The 18,011-nt window shown below is 40.4% G+C and overlaps 1 protein-coding gene across 3 annotated transcripts in view; it reads right to left on the reverse strand.

Moving 5' to 3' along the window:
• The window catches only part of MYO1D (myosin ID), a 350,526-nt gene that overhangs the window by 78,053 nt on the left and 254,462 nt on the right, over positions 1–18,011 (reverse strand). For all 3 annotated transcript variants that reach the window (XM_027625032.2, XM_027625033.2, XM_027625031.2), the window contains one exon: positions 3,319–3,473. In XM_027625032.2, the coding sequence (XP_027480833.1) occupies positions 3,319–3,473 (155 nt within the window). The remainder of the gene's footprint in view (positions 1–3,318; positions 3,474–18,011) is intronic.

Consider the following 18,011-nt stretch of genomic DNA (forward strand, 5'->3'; position numbering starts at 1 on the left):
TACTATCTACTGGTCTTTGACCTGGGGTCCCCTCCCTCCCCTCTGGTGTAATTTCTGGTCTGTGGAATAGAGCCAGGACTCGCTGCTCCGGCTATATCAGGTGTTTCTGGACAGGTCTGTGCTTCAGCTGTCCTTTAAATTTTTTTTTAATGTAAAGATAATTCCCATATTTTTCTTTATTTGCCTTTCCTTATTTTCTTTGCTCCTTCTTTTCATACTGCCTATGCATGGTTCTCTTGATCTTTTCTTTCTGGTTTATTATTTGCTTTGGGTGGGGGGCAGCTATTCGCTGAAATGCAGTTCTTGAAGAGATGAGGGTACCAGGTAGGGTGGTCCTATACGCTTCAGTTCAGGCTGTGACCTCACACCACATCAACCTCTCTCCACACTGCAGTATCCTCTGCGTGAGGCCGCTTCTTCCCTCAGCTGGGTATGTCCTTTCTCTTTACCCTCCTTCCTACATGGGGGTCAGCATGACTTAGAATAAGTTTCTTTAGGTCCCAGCACTCTTGGACCAATTTGGGGGCATTTTATTTCGGATTAAAAAAATCTCCACATGAAAGTGGGACTGGAGTATAATTTTCTTTTCTTGTGCTATCCTTATTTGTTTTGGGTATAGCACTGTGTTGGCCTAACAAAATATGATGCCCAAATCTCCATCTCCAAATTAATTTTTTTTTCAAAATTTTTTACTTGTTCCTCTTGTCTCTGAAACTTGGTTGGAATGTTGCTCATAGATTTTTAAATCCCAAATCCTCTCTTTTAAAAAAATTTATTTATTTATTTGACAGAGAGAGATAGTGAGAGAGGGAACACAAGCAGGGGGAGTGGGAGAGAGCAGGGAGCCCAATGCGGGGCTTGATCCCAAGTCCCTGGGATCATGACCTGAGCAGAAGGCAGATGCTTAATGACTGAGCCACCCAGGCGCCCCTTTATAAATTTTTAAAGGTGACACAGATCTAGTTTATCAATGGTACATTTTGTTATTTTGATCCCTTTCCTTCTGACTTCTAACCAGAGAACCTCTCAGAATGTTATTCAGGGAAATTATCTGGGAGATAAAATATTGGTCTGAACTTAAATCCCTCTCATCTGTGGATTTCCACAATTAACCCAGGTACAAATAAGATCATGTGCCACATCACTACTTGTAAAACACAATATAATTTTCAAAGTTACACCAATGATATGATACTTGACAATAAAGGAAAACAGAACAGAAATCAAATTAACCTTTCCTCAAGAAGTCAACAACAAGTTGATGACTAATACTAAGTCAAAATTCCAAGACTGAATTTTCTGGGGGCTGGGAGGAGGGATTTTATCTCTTATCTATACTTGACCTTTTATTCACAGAATAGGAACATCCAGAATAAATTATAAAAAATCTAGCGTTTTGACAGCCTTCATCTCTTCCTTCCATTTATAATTTTAAAAGACATTTAAAATTCTTCCATATATTAAAGATAGGAGGGACTGCAACTAGAAATGTTATCTCAGAATGCATATGTGAGGGAGAGAAAGCAACTGACAGTTCTAGAACCAGGTTCACATTTTCTGTCACTTACAGAAGTATTTTTTTTTGATGTAGTGTTCCATGATTCATTGTTTGTGCGTAACACCCAGTGCTCCACGCAGAACGTGCCCTCTTTAGTACCCATCACCAGGCTAGCCCATCCCCCCACCACCCTCCCCTCTAGAACCCTCAGGTTGTTTTTCAGAGTCCATCGTCTCTCATGGTTCATCTCCCCCTCCGACTTACTCCCCTTCATTCTTCCCCTCCTGCTATCTTCTTCATTGCATTATTTGTTTCAGAGGTACAGATCCTTACAGAAGTATTTTAACAGGAGTTGGAATTTGCTAAACAAGGACCCAGATTGAGAAAAATACTTTAATTTCCCAGGCGAAGAAAACTATTCATTAGTACAGGCATCCAAATTAAAATCCCTTGAATTATCCTCACTTTGCTAGAACTAAATAGTAAGAGGAAGATAAGCCTGCTAATTCGAGTGGCAGGCATTACTGGAGAGATGCCTTTGCCAGGTCTTCCCCTTCCATTCTAAATGCCTCAGTATTTCTCTTCCCTCTCTTTGGCAGACGGAAGGGAATTTTTCAAAGGCCTATCTGTTTACCATTATTTTGGGGTAATTCCTTAGTTAGATTCTTATTTTTTTCCACCAGGTGACCATTACACATTTTTTTTTTTTTTTTAATTTACACCATTGAAAAACATTTAACCACACAGGTAAAGATCTACTTCGATCTAGAGTACAAGGTTTAATAACAAAACAAACGGCCTGTGCAGTGTACTTCTAAAGTTATACTGCACATGTTGATCCGCAAAAATGAACACAGTCGAACTAGACAGGGGGGACATCTGATTCTAAATATGTCTTTGCTTAGAAAAAGAAAAGCTGTGTCTAAACTAAAGAAAAAACCACTACTAATAAAGAAGACTTGATTACTTCTGGCAACTTAGGAAGTGTCGTGTAGGAAGAAATGGAACTGGAGACTGGACTCATTTCTCAGTCACTGAGTTTTGAGAAGTGGTTTTTCCCTGGCATCAGGGTGGTGGGGAGGCAGAGACAGTCTGCCACAGTGGGAAGAAGATCTGCCTTTGGAGTCAGAAACACCCCACCCCAAATACTCCATGATGTCCCACAAGGAAGGAAAACTCCATCTCTAAAGCAATTCCAATAAGTAACCAGACAAAATCACTCCCCTGCTTAAAATGACCATTCACTGGTCCACAGTGCCCTCTGGGTCTGTGCTGTGTATATTTCTCACATCACTGTTCAAAACACTCCCCCTCCCCCACCCCCCGGCCGACATCATCTAGGTTTACTGTGACTATGCCATGTGCTACCCAAACTCCATGTTTTTGTATAGGTTGTTGCCTCTCTCAGAAATTCCTTTAGTCTTCATGAACAATATGTCATCTTAAACCTGTCTTCTAATTTATATTCACATTAGACACACTCACTGATTATATTTGGAATAAACGAGAAGCTGTGACAATAAGAATATAAAGTCATTTTTCTGTCTTAACTACATTTGGATTGGCAATGAAGAAATCACTGGTGGGGAAATCTCTCATTGTTGGTTCAGCTGGAGGCTGGAAAAGTAGAGGCTCATTCCCAGTCTTGAAACTACGCCTGGATGCTAATTTTGCCTTCTGTGAAACAGATGATTTAAGTTGTTCTTATAAAGGAAAGTAACTCAGTACACTGAAATTAGCCCAATACAAGTTCAGTGAGAATTATGATGAAAGATTTCATATGCTCAAGACGTGCCTCAGTTACAAAAATCAAGCTTTACCTCTTGAAATGATTCACCAGGACTCCAACAAGTTCTCCAATTCGACTCTCATGGGTTGGTTGTTTGCTGAAGAGGCAGACAATGAGGTCTTTGTTGTCTTTTGTATGGAACACTACAAGTTGGTCCTTTCCATTGGAGACGCTCAGACCAGTCAACTGCAAAGGGACAAAGCATGGAAAAATATTAGAATGGTTCTCCAAAGAATACATTTAAAAATACATTTTGTAATTTAATAATTATTTTTGATCAGTGACCCTGATCCAAGGCTTATGGAACAAGAAAGATGGAAGGAAATAATAAAGAGAAGACTAAAAACTAGTGAAACTGAAAACAGAAAAATAAAGAGAAAAATCAGTGAAAACAACAAGCTGGTTCTTTCAAAGGACCAATAAAATTGTTAAGCCTCTAGTCTGAGAATAAAAGTGAGACGACCTAATTACCAATATGGAATGAAGGAGGGGATAGCACTACAGACCACACAGACATTAAAAGGATAACAAGGAAATATTTTCAACAACTCTGTGTACATAAATTCAAGAACTTGAATGAAATCGAATAATTCCTTGAAAGCCACAAACTACCAAAACTCAGCCAAGAAGAAATAGATAACCTGAGTATTGCTTTATCTACTGAAGAAATTAAATTTGTGGTTAGAAACCTTTTGAAAAAAGATGTGCCTGGGGTGGCTCAGTCACTTAAGCATCTGACTTCGGCTCAGGGCACGATCTTGGGGTCCTGGGATCAAGCCCTGCAGCAGGCTCCACCCTCAGTGGGGTGTCTGCTTCTCCCTCTCCCTCTGTCCCTCCCCTGGTTCATGCCCTCTCTCTCAAATAAATAAATACAATAAAAAAAAAAAAAACTTTCGAAACTGCAGGTTCAGATGGTTTCACTGGTGAATTCTACCAAAGGTTTAAAGAAGAAATAACACCAATTCTCCGTATCTCTTCTTAAGGGGAAGGGAACACTTTGTAACTCATCTTATGAGGCCAGCATTATCCTGACATCAAAAAAAGGTAAAGGCAGTACAAGAAAACTGTAAATCAATATCCCATAGCCTTCATCAACATGAATGTAAGAACGGCCAACAAAATATCAACAAACTGAATCCAACAATATAAAGAACAATAATATATAATGACCAGGTGGAGTTTATCTAAGAAATGCAAAGCTAGTTCAATATTCAATAATTAATCAACGTAATCCATTGTTGCAACAGAATACATAAGGCACATGATCATATCACTTGATGTGGAAAAAGTGATGAGGGATAGAAGCAGAAAAATGTTCACCTTTAGCCCAGAAGGCTGACCTATACCCTGCATAGTTTAGATAAGGATCAGATACGTGCCGGTTGTTACATTCTTAAAGGGTCTCACAACTCCCTATACACCTCACTGATAGTTATTATCAAACTGAATGAGAAGCACCAGAGAAATCTTGTGGAAGTAGTTTCACGAGTAGAAATTCAAAGAAATATTTATTTTTTTTATTTTTTTGAAGATTTTATTTTTAAGTAATCTCTACACCCAACGTGGGGCTCAAACTCACAACCCCAAGAACAAGAGTTGCACGCCCTACTGACTCAGCCAGCCAGGCGCCCCTTGAAGAAACATTTATGATCTAATCCTCCCTGCACGTGTCCTCCCCTTGAGCACTAAAGCATCTACCCACCAGTTTCATACAGCAAATGTGCACCTCTTTCTGCCCATGGGTCCTGTCCCCGTGCTATTTAAATAAGCTTACTAAGGGACACATGGGTGGCTCAGTCGGTTGGTCATCTGACTCTTGATTTCGGCTCAGGTCATGATCTCAGGGTTGTGAGATGGAGCCCCGTGTGGGGCTCTGCACTCAGTGGGGAGTCTGCTTGAGATTCTCTCTCCCTCTCCCTCTGCCCCTCCACCCCACCGTGTGCTCTCGCACTCTCAAGTATATGGATAAATCGTAAAAAAAAAAAAAAAAAAAAAAGACTTACTAAGTTGCACTGTAAAATGTCTGAAGAATTCTTTCTTGGCCATTGCACTCCATGATCCGCCAACAACCCGCATGGTGATTGTGGAGGGAATCTAAGAGCCTCGGTGTGACTTGTTAAGTCCCTTTTATTCCCCCAGTCTCTACTTGTTCTTTTCCAGAGATGTCCTGAACAGTATGACCCTTCTGAATGTGTTTTGTCCTAGGGCTTAGGAGAAAACCTCTTGCCTGTGGCTGTACTATGGGGAAGACAAACTCCTGCTGCCTGACATCAAAATGTCAACAAATCGAATCCAACAATATAAAGAACAGTATCTTGGCCATGATGGTGCTGGGCTCAGAAATCAGACCCTCCTTGTTTTACCTGTTCTTTCAATACCTGCATTCTTCTCAGTCACAGGACGGCCATACATGTCATTAGGATGGCCGTACATTTGAAGACTCCCATGTAAGGTTTCCTCCTAAGTGACCTGGTGTGATCTCTCAATGAGCATAAAATCTAAGATACATCTGACCATGTGCTTCCCAAAAGGGACCAGTGGGAGCTATTACCCAGTTGAGACATCCACCCAAAGGGGGACCGCTCCCTTGGGGCTGGATCATGGATAATGCTCTTGAGAAAGTTGCTCAGATTAGATAGGAGTGCCATACTTTTGGTGTTTCATGTCTCTCATTTGTCCTTCCCCATGGGGCTGTTTGGTACTCTCCATCCTGCTCTCAGATTGTAAGCACTTCTACCTTGGGTATATATATCTAAGATATATATATCCAAGCTAGAAGTACTTATGCTTAATATGGTATAAAATAGCTGCCCCATCTTAACAAAGGCCATGGCCTTTACCCCATCCATTAATACTAGATCTAGAGGCTTAAAAGGGTATTATTATTGGTTGCTAAATATATCAACCTCCCCAAATGGAAAGAGGCAGCCCCAATCTCTGTGGTGATTCAGTCCATTCACCAGCACCTACTGTAGTCTATGATGTTGCAGGGAAGTGAAGGTAGGTCAACATCCCTTCTCAGGTAGTACAAAGGTGTCAGAGTGGTCCAGATCAGAGACACCTCCTGCCACTCTGAACCCCAGGAGCCTTTAGTAATACTCCTGATGGGATGCCACTTGGAAGCTGAGAAGGATTTTGGTAATGGACTACTAATTAGTTAATGTACTCTCCTCGTTTTGTAGGAATTAACTATGGGATCAGCTTCCTTGATCCCAAAGGATTCTCCTTTGGGCTGTCTCCTAACACAAGGGAGTCAATTTGGACAAGAGGATTTAAAGAAGAAGTGCCTCCTCTTCTTCTGTAATGATGCTTGGCCTCAATAATCTCTGAAGGATGACAAACCCAAAAAGGCCCATTAATAGGTCTTTAAGGTTCAATACTATTTATCCATTGGACCTTTCTGTAGGTGGCAGGGAAAATGGACTGAGATCCCATAGGGTCAGGCCATTATGGCCCTGTACCAAATCCCTGATCTGTCCAGACTCCTTTAGGGGCTCGAGGACACTCGTCTCCTCACCTCTACTCAATCCACCATCAGCTAACCACCTCCTGTTAACCCACTGCCTTCCCTGTGTTTTGTCATGTTTTTTGTGTGCTCCCCTCCCTTGTCTCTCTTGTAAACAGGTTGTTGCCAAGATCCTGTATATGTCTTCCACTTTTTCCTGAGTTACTGGTCTTCTCTTTGTTTGCTTCTTCTTTTGTGCAACAGATCTGGAATATATCTTGAGAGGACTGGACGAATGTTGCCTGACTCTTGTTGTTTGGGGGGAGTTTTCTCCCTCATTCATTTCCGGGGTTAGTTGTCTGGTAAGTCTACCTTGGGATGGGGACCTTAAGGAACATTCCCAAGAAGCTGCTGAAACTCTTTTCACTTCAGGGAGGTTCCCTGTCTTCTCCGGCCCGACAGGGACTGCCTATTTTCACTTTCTGTTGGTAGAAAGAAAATGTGTGTCTCTTCACCTGTCCGAGATGACAAGCTTTAGGACCAGGAGTCCTTTTTCTCTGCCCTCTGGGCTTTTATCTGCTTCTAGCCTTGCTGGTGGCACCTCACCTCTTCTGCCTCTACCTCCCCCTCCTCCTGTTTCTGCACCACCTTGGGCACAGATTACATAACCAGCTCCTGTACCATCATCTTCTGTACCTCTGCCCCCCCCCCCCCCCCCCCCCGCTATCAAGAAGTGAAGAGAATCCCTCTCTGAACTCAAACCACCCACTTCAGATTTCCCCACTGGTGTCCCGGATAAATACTGACAGTGGGGAACAAACTGATTCACTTTTAGTGGACCCTGGTGTAACATATTTGGTATTTCAGCTAATTTAAATTTCTTAGTTTAATTAGGTAGAACATGTCTTTAGAATTATCAGCATTAAATATAAAACTTTTATTCCACCAAGGTTTACTGAAGGTCACATAAGCTCTTGTTATCTCTGTTGCAATGTGTCAGCAAAAAGGTGACTTAAATGATGGTTAATTTTGTCTCAAAGTATTTGTGGGTAACTTAAAACAAGTAGGGTGAATAAATGAAAGGCTCATAAGTAAAACTTTTAAATAGCTTTCAAAATTTTTGGTAACCTGGAACTTTGAAGTTTTGCTAAATTAAATGATGAATTGGATTGAATTCATTGGATATCTAAGTCTTTCCCAAATAAATACTAAAGCACTGTTTACTAAACGTAGGTTTGTGCTTTTGGCTTCTTACCATGGAGAAACTGAGGATACTTGGGTCTATTGGTAAGCATGTTTTTAGAAATTATGAAATGTGTTCATAAATCTCATATATAAAGAATCCTGGTATAAGAGACTCTTCCCAATTGGTTACTACTTAATTTTCTCTGGAGATTAAGGTTTCTAAGAGTTAAAATTCTGCTAAATGTAATTAAGACTGATGGAAATAAGGAAAGCAACTCTGTCTTCAGGAAAGTAGGGGACACATGAGAAAGATATAAGGAATGGGAATACCTTTTGTTGAGGGAAGAAGAAATTCTGTCCTAGAATGAGACTAGTTAGAGAAAAGGCTTAGGACAAAATCTGAATGAAAAAGAAAGTTGTAGAATGTTTGTGAAGGGAAATCACTGGAAAAGAATTTTATGTATGGTCAGGGCTAAGATTGAAATGAATGGATTTTATTTTTTAAAAATTATTTTAAGAGATTCTTTTTTTTTTTTAAAGATTTTATTTATTTGACAGACACAGCGAGAGAAGGAACACAAGCAGTGGGGAGTGGGAGAGGGACAAGCAGGCTTCCCGCCCAGCAAGGAGCCCAACGCGGGGCTTGATCCCAGGACCCTGGGATCATGACCTGAGCCAAAGGCAGACGCGTAACGACTGAGCCACCCAGGCGCCCGAAATGAATGGATTTTTTTTTTTTTAAGATTTTACTTATTTATTTGAGAGAGAGAGAATGAGAGAGAGAGAGCACATGAGAAGGGGAAGGGTCAGAGGGCGAAGCTGACTCCCTGCTGTGCAGGGAGCCCAATGCGGGACTCGATCCAGGGACTCCAGGATCATGACCTGAGCCGAAGGCAGTCGCTTAACCAACTGAGCCACCCAGGCGCCCTGGAAATGAATGGATTTTAAAAGTATACCAGTACAAGGGGCGCCTGGGTAGCTCAGTTGGTTGAGCATCCAACTCTTGATTTCGGCTCAGCTCATGATCTCAGGGTCATGGGATTGAGCCTCACAGCAGGCTCTGTGCTCAGTGGGGAGTCTGCTTGAGATTCTCTCTCCCTCTTCCTTTGTCCCTCCCCTGGCTTGTGTGCCTACACGCTCACTCTCTCACTATCTCACTCTCTCTCTCTAATAAATAAATCAATCTTTAAGAAAAAAAGGAATTCTGCTTTTCTCCTTGTTAAAAAGACAAAGTTTTCTTGGACTGTTGGTCTGCTCTTCATAAGAAAATGTAAACAGAGTTTTTCACCTTTTCTTTATTCTATGTTTTGTCTTTATCAGGTCTTTGATTACTTAAGAAGGTTAAAACTTCTCAATGTTAAAGGAGCTAAGTTTTGCTAACAACCATAGAGCTTCACGTAGAATCTCTTACTGCCAGCTTGGTTAAATTTAAATATTAAATTTATAATGATCTGTAATCCTATTTAGGCATGTGCTTAGAACTTTCTGAGGGTTTTATCCAACTTCCCAGAGATTTGGATTGTAAATGAAGTCTTTTTGCCTTATTAGACTTGTTTATTTGGTATGTTAAGTTACATGGGAAGCACTGTCAAACAAATGATGATAAATCTTCTTAGGTTATGCTGTATGGGTAAATGCTTACCTGTTCCAGAAATTAATGAAATTCCTAAAGTTTTAATATGTTCTGGTATAAGGTCATCACTTGAAATTTTAATTATTAAAATGCTATGTGTCACAGGAATAACTAACTACATTTCCTTGTCAGCTACTCTATAATGAACTCTCATATCAGATCTTCAACCATGTCTATTTTTGAGTCTTTTGTCATTTATAGTTATTGTTTTGATGCTCTTGTGGAATGAGTTTTGTCTTCAAGGAGATTCAGGAAAAGGACTTTTTACAAACAGAGGTTTTTGATATCTTTAAAATCTTTTTTTAAAGATTTTATTTGAGAGAGAGTGCGTGCGCGCAGTGGGGAGGGGCAGAGGGAGAAGAAGACTCCCTGCTGAGCAGGACCCCGGAATCATGACATGAGCCAAGGCAGACGCTTAACCGACTGAGCCACCCAGGCGCCCGGTATCTTTAAAATCTTAAAACTAAAATGGGTCAGAATATCCAAAACTAACAGAAAAAGCTGTATCCAAACAACTAGAATTAGTAATATGGGGCTAAACTGAGGAAAATGATTATAGTTTTTGTGACTCTTATTTGAAACACTGCTGGTTCTCTAAGGTTTGCTTTTCCAGATTTAAGGAAACTTTCTCTTAAGATTTATGGAAATGTGATAAAGTATTCCTTTGTGAACAAATTGAAACATTTAATTCTTCTCTTTACTGGAACCCTCCAGAATTCAAGCTCTCAGTAAGTATTCTTTCTTTCATGGCAATTACAGTTATTTGCATAAGTTCAATAAGAATCTGTTCTCCTATCGTTTCTCAGCCTTTTGGCTAAAGATCAAGTGAAGAATCTGTTTTCCTTGTAGGCTCCTCAAAAAGTTAAAAATAGAACTACCCTATGGCCAGCAATCACACTACTAGGTATTTACCCAAAGAATACAAAAATACTAATTCAAAGGGATACATGCACTCTGATGTTTACAGCAGCATTATCCACAGGAGCCGAATTATGGAAACAGCACAAGTGGCCATCGACTGATGAATGGGTGAAGTGGTATATATACAACGGAATATTACTCAGCCATAAAGAAGAATGAAATCTTGCTATTTGCAATGACATGGATGGAGCTAGAGAGTATTATGCTAAGTGAAATAAGTTAGAGAAAGACAAATACCATATGATTTCACTCATATGTGGAATTTAAGAAACAAAACAAATGGCTGTGCACCTGGGTGGCACAGTCTAGTTAAGCATTTCTTGGTTTTGGCTCAGGTTATTATCTCAGGGTTGTGTAATCAGGCCCTGTGTTGGGCTCTGTGCTCAGTGTGGAGTCTGCTGAAATTTCTCTCTCCCTCTGCCCATCCCTGTACTTTTTCTCCTTCTCTGTCTAAAATAAATAAATCTTAAAAAAAAAAAAAAGGAAAGAAACAAAACAAATGAGCAAAGGAAAAAAAGAGAGGAAAACCAAGAAACAGACTCTTAAGTTAGAGAACAAACTGATGGTTACGGGGGGGGGGGGAGGGGGATGGAGGAAATAGGTGATGGGAATCAAGGGTACTTAGGATGAGCACCAGGTGTTGTATGGAAGTGTCAAATCACTATATTGTACACCCGAAACTAATATCACACTATACGTTAACTAACTGAAATTTAAATAATACTTAAAAAACAAAAACAATCTGTTCTCCTTGTAATAGGACACCATTGGAAACACTGGTTATATTACTAAGGCTTTGACAGGAATGCTGTATGTGAGAGAGACAGTCATAGACTCAGATATGACCAGACAGCTTTAAGGAATTAAGGTTGACTTTATGGAGCCAATAAAACCCCTTGGAGATGCTGGTCTGATAACTTGCTTACAGGGTTCCCAGCAGCCCTACCAAGTGAGTAAAGAATGTCACTTCCTGGCAGGTGCAGGAAACCTCAGGATATACACCCAAATCTACAGGTATTGCAGGCAAGTCTGAGGACAACTATTTGGCGTGGCTCTGCCCTCGAGTAGCTATTGCGAGTTCAATCTAGAGATTCCTTATATAGAGTTCCAACAAAGCAGATTTTAAAGGATCTATATGATCAATCACGATTCTTGCTGAGCTTATGTAAATAATTAGGCCAAGTTTGTTAAAACTGGACTTGATTTACAAACGGATCAGTCTTGATTTGGCTATCTGGAAATAAGGGTGAATTTGAAGAGGAAAATTATGTTCCAATAATGCATCCTTATGGAAGTTAGATTCTACCTTTGTCTTTAAATGTTTGTTGTTTGCCTAAGCTAGACAACTTGAGGTCAACTTCAGAGATACTGCCATAATAGCTCATGTATAGACAGTCCTCCTGCTTGTTACTCTGTGGGGATAATAAAAGGGACCCCATGGGCATAGGATTATTTAAACCGCTGGTCAATGGAATGGACTTCCCCAACAACTGTGTAACTCAGCTGTCACTTTGATCAATTCTACGTGGCTGGGATAACAAAAGTGCTCCTTAAAACCAGAGTGAACCCCACACCCCGGGGTTAACTACAGACTTAAGGAATAATGGGTGATCAAGCCCTGGGTTACCCTGGATGTGGGAAGATGACAACGAACTGGACAACGTGCCTTCATATTCCTGTAAACTGGTGGAAGATCTCAAATTCCTCTTTAAACAATGAGATAAGAACAAAATGAAGGTCTTTTTTCTTCTATTTATCACCTACACACCATACCTAAGCGGTACCTCTCTTCTACAATGGGTACAACATTATGTTGAGCTACAAAACCAATCTTTGTGCTGGATTTGTAGCTTACTGCCCATACCAAGCACTTTAGGCCTCCTTGGGTGGTTTTCTCCATTACGAGGTACAGATTGGCATTATTTACAACAATACATAACCGATATGATATGTCACCCCAATACCAGCACATATAGGGACATTTCTATCACCAAAAAGAATGTTTCTTGCTGGCCTATGGTAAATGTTACATGGGACTCATAAGAGGCCTTTCTCCTATCCTCAAGCTATCTAAACTTTAACTGAATATGCCAACCCACAGATAGGCTGATGACAACAAATTCCCCAACTATGTAGTCCTTTTTATTGATATACCCAGGATGGATATATGTGGCTTACTCGCACAATAGGACAACTAAGCCAAAAGGCCCTTTTATACTGAGAACAATAAAGCCATACCCTTGATTCATGGCCCAAAAGTACTCACCAAATGGGATGGATCCCCCACCCCTCCCGACGCCTGTGACCATACCATTATTTTATAGGCAAATGACTGGTTTGTTAGTGACTGGACGAGGCGACCAGGCACCAGATGGCTAGCACCTAATGGAACACAATGGTTATATGGGCCAATCTGTGGCCGTGGATTCCACCAGGCTGGATTGGAAAATGCACTACAGGTCATGCTGGGAAGCATCGCCATAGCACTAAGACTAGTGCAAGTCCATATCTTCCATATCTACAATGGACAAGATCCATGTTTCATTGGTGTGACCATCTGACATCTATTTTTCTTCCATCAGGTTTAGAAGATGTCATATGGCACATGGAGGCCTTTGATAAATAGACAGTTAAGGCCTTAAATGGTTCTCAAAAAAGCATTACACCATTAAACACTGAAATGATCCAAGTGTGTAAAGCAGTTCTAAAAATAGAATGGGATTAGATGTCTTAACAGCAGCATCCCCCAGGCGGGACATGTGCCATTATTAAAGCAGAATGTTGCATCTACATTCCAGATTATGACAAAAATATAACAGGATTACTTACTAATATGAATAATCAAATTGGTGCTTTTAAATACCCTACATTGTCACCTAATGATTGGTTACATTTCTGGTCAGGACCTGGACTATGGTCCACGCTAAAGTGTCTTCTCATTGCTCTTATTTTCTCTTTTTTTTTTTTATAAGATTTTATTTATTTCAGAGAGAGAGAGAATGCATGAGCAAGCATGAACAGGAGAGGGGGAGAGAGAGAAGCAGGCTCCCTGTTGAGCAGGGAGCCCGATGGAGGGTTTGATCCCAGGACCCCGGGATCATGACCTGAGCTGAAGGCAGACGCTTAACCGACTGAGCCACCCAGGTGCCCCACTCTTCTTATTTTCATTATAATAATAATCCTAGTGGCACCTGGGTGGCTCAGTCAGTTGAGCGTCGGGCTCTTGATTTTGGCTCAGGTCATGATCTCAGGGTCCTGGGATTGAGTCCTGCATCAGGCTTCGTGCTCAGTGGGGAGTCCACTTGAGATTCTCTCTTTCCCTCTGCCCCTCTCCCCATTGGCATTCTCTTTCTCTCTCTCTCAAAACAAATAAGTAAACCTTTAAAAAAATAATAATCTTAATGTGTTGTCCCTCTCACTTTGTTCTCTCCTATTGTTGAGATATGTGCAAGCAGGTACTAACTCCTTCACTCAGCTGACAGACGATCCTTCCTACTCGAAACAAATTCACCCTGGTGTCCACTCTGGACTCTACAGCAATGGCCTTCCATTATAATTACCTGTAGGGACAGATAGTGACCAATTTCAGTCCATAGGTAGGGACATCTCTATGACCCCTGTCAGCTTGAAGAAGTTACAGAAGATGAGCCCTTTGCTCTTTAACGACTTTAAAGATTTAAGAAGCAAAAATTGGTCAGCGGGGAATGAGGGATGGAAGCAGAAAAATGTTCACCATTAGTCCAGAAGGCTGACCTATAGCCTACAGAGTTTCGATAAGGATCAGATACGTGCTGGTTGCTACATTCTTAAAGGGTCTCATGACTGCCTATACATCTCACCCGTAGTACATAGCAAGCTGAATGATAATCACCAGAGAAATCTTGTGAATATAGTTTTCTTTTTTCTAATGAAAAAAATTTTTTTTAGTGAAAGTAGTTTTACGAGTAGGAATTTGAAGAAAAATTTATGATCTAATCCTCCCTGCACGTGTCTTCCCCCTTGAGCACTAAACATCTACCCACCAGTTTCATACAGCAAATGTGCCGCTCTTTCTGCCCATGGGTCCTGTCCCCATGCTATTTAAATAAACTTACTAAGTTGCATCATACAATGTCTCAAGAATTCTTTCTTGGCTGTTGTAGTCCACAACCCCGCAACAAAAGCACTTGACAATACTCAACATCCATTCGTGATAAAAAGCTGTCAAGAAGCCAGGATTAGAAAAGAACTCAACCTGGTAAATCACATCTACATAAATGCTGCAGCTAACATCACACTTAGTGGTGAAAGACTGAAGGTTTTCTGCCGAGATCAGAATCAAGGTAAGGATTTCCAATGTCACTGCCACTGGGAAACATCATACAGTAAGAAGCCCTAGCCAGTGCAATAAGGCAGGTTTAAAGAAATTTAAAAGAAATTTAAATGGAAAAGGAAGAAATAAATGTCTCTATATTATTTTGATTACATGATTATCTACATAAAAAAATCCCAAGGAATCTACAAAATAGCTCCTAGAACTAATAAGTAGGTTTAGCAAGGTCACCAGTTCTTGTTGGTCACAAGGCCAACACACAAAAATATTTCTACATACCAGTAATGAACTGGAAATAGAATTTTAAAAAATTTAAACAAATTTTACGTATAGTTGACATATAATTTTGGAAACAGAAATTTAAAAACAAAACCACCCACCGCAACTCCAAAACCAAAAATACTTACATATAAACCTAAAGAACATGTATAGGATCTATATGTTGAAAAATAAAGAATGTTGATGAAAGAAATCAAATTAGAATGTTGATGAAAGGTGTAAAAGAAAAATCGAAATGAACACAGAAAAAATATGTTCATGGATTGGAAAACACACTATTATCAAGATGCCAATTTTCCCCAAGAGGGTCTACAGATTTAATGCAATCCCAACCAAAATTCCAGCAGAACTTTTTGTAGATATCAAGAAGCTGATTCTAAATAGTTTTTTTTAAGATTTTATTTATTTTGAGAGCGAGAATGAGAGAGAGAGAGCACATAAGAGGGGGGAGGGTCAGAGGGAGAAGCCGACTCCCTGCTGAGCAGGGAGCCCAATGCAGGACTCCATCCCAGGACTCCAGGATCATGACCTGAGCCAAAGGCAGCCGCCCAACCAACTGAGCCACCCAGGCGCACCAAGAAGCTGATTCTAAAGTATGTATGGGAAGTCAAAGGAACTAGAATATCCAAAACAATATGAAAAAGAAGAACAAAGTTGAAAGACCCACTGTAGCTCATTTTCTTTTTTAAAATATTTTATGTATTTGATAGAGAGAGACAGCGAGAGAGGGAACACAAGCAGGGGGAGTGGGAGACGGACAAGCAGGCTTCCCGCAGAGCAGGGAGCCCGATGTGGGGCTCGATCCCAGGACCCTGGGATCATGACCTGAGCCGAAGGCAGACGCTTAACGACTGAGCCACCCAGGCACCCCTGTAGCTGATTTTCTTACTAGAAAGCTAGTGATGAAGATACTATAATTGTTAAAGGGATTATCAAAGGGATAAAAACATAGATTGGTGGACCAAAATGAACAGTCAGAAAAAGACACAAATCTAGCCAACTGATTTTTTATAAATGTACAAAGGCAATTCAATGGAGAAAAGATGATTTGGACATTTGGGTAACTTAGACATCCACAGTCAAAAGAAATAAATGTCAACCTAAATCTCACGCCTTATGTAAAATGAATTCAAAATGGATCACAGATATAAATGTAAAGTGTAAACCTGTAAAACTTTTAGAAGAAAACAGAGGAGAAAATGTCTGTGGCCTTGGATTGGGGAAATATTTCTTAGAAATAACACCAAAAGCGCAACTCATAAAAGAAAATTGTTAGAACTGAATCTCATCAAACTTTAAACTTTTGAGAAAGACACTGGCAGGAAGATGAGTATGTAAAGAACTCTTAAAATTCAACAAGAAGAAAGCAAACAATTCAATTTAGAAATGAGCAAAAGATTTAAAGTCACTTCACCAAAGAAGACATTAAGGTGGCAAATCAGCACATGCTCAACATCACTAGCTATTGGGGAAATGCAAATTAAAGCCAAGATGAGGTACCACCACAAATCTATCAGAATGGCCAAAATAAAAACAAAAGTAAATCAACGTCAACAACAAAGTGGCAACACCAAATGCTGGTGAGGATGCAGAACAGCTGGGACTCTCATACACTGCTGCTGGGAATGTGAAATGGTACAGTCACGGGGAAAGCAGTTGGCAGTTCCTAAAAGAGTTCAGCATAGAATCACCATGTGACCCAGCAATCTCACTCCCAGGCACATGTCCTAGAGAAATAAAAACCTATGTTCACTCAAAAACTTACACAGGACTGTTTATAGCAGCTCTATTCACAGCGGCCCCACACTGGAAACAGCTAGAATATCCATCAGCAGGTGAGTGGAGAAACAAACTATGATACATCTATACAATGTAATGCTACTCAGCAAGAAAAGGAATAAACTCATGATACAAATTACTGGTATGCAACGTCAGTAAATTTTGAAGACATTATGTTGAGTCAGCCCCAAAAGGTTACATACTGTAGGAGTCTGTTTATGCCATATTCTCTAGAAGACGGAACTAAAAAGCATGGACAACAGATTGGTGGTTGTCAGAGTTTAGCATCAGGGGTAGTCTGACCCAGGGGAGTTTTTTGGGATGATGGACACCTGTGTATCCTGATTGTAGTGGTGGTTACACAAATCTATGCATGTGTTAAGAGCCACAGACTTGTACACCAACCACCACCAAAAGTCAATTTTATTACATATAAATATATAAAAAATATAGCTCCTTGCTTATTTCCATCCCCAGATAGTCTACTTTGGTCAGTAAGGCAGAAGCCTGAGTGATTTCTCACTCTGTGGGTTTATTCTCCTACTGCAGAAAATACCAAAGTGCCACCTCCTGGCCGCCACAGGTGCTGTCAGCCTGGCAATCAACACTGACAAGGTATCCACTGGGGGGAATGCAGAGTGCCAGGCTGCCTGGGGTGGGGAGAAGTACCAAAGACGCTGAGGGGGATTCACAATCCAGTTGGATCAGTGGAACAAATAAACAACTGAAGAACATTTTAACAGTTCATACATTTGGAAGCCCACTAAGTTCCATGTCTGTATTTTACAGAGATGGAAATTGAGGCTCAAAGAGGTTAGCTGACTTGCAGACCTTGGAACTGGAATTCAGGCCTTTAGACTGAGCCAGAACCATGTTCTTTATCACAAGCTTTTTCAAATACCATACACAAGTGTACATAAGCTGCATAAATAAGTATTCCTAAATGTCAAGTGAATAAGTTTTCATAGGAGGTAAGTTCTTAGGTTGATTAAAGAATGCCAGGGTCAGTACTTAAAGGAGAGAAGGAAAAATATTCAAAGCACTGGAAATCATTTCACAAACCTATGTAGATCATGAGCTTTCTGAGGCCCCTGGTAAGAGCATATATCAGTCTTCCTGCCACTTAGATGTATCCCATCCAGATGATTTTATACGATTAAATTAAAAATA

Source organism: Zalophus californianus, chromosome 16, assembly GCF_009762305.2.
Source record: "Zalophus californianus isolate mZalCal1 chromosome 16, mZalCal1.pri.v2, whole genome shotgun sequence".
Lineage (NCBI taxonomy): Eukaryota > Metazoa > Chordata > Mammalia > Carnivora > Otariidae > Zalophus > Zalophus californianus.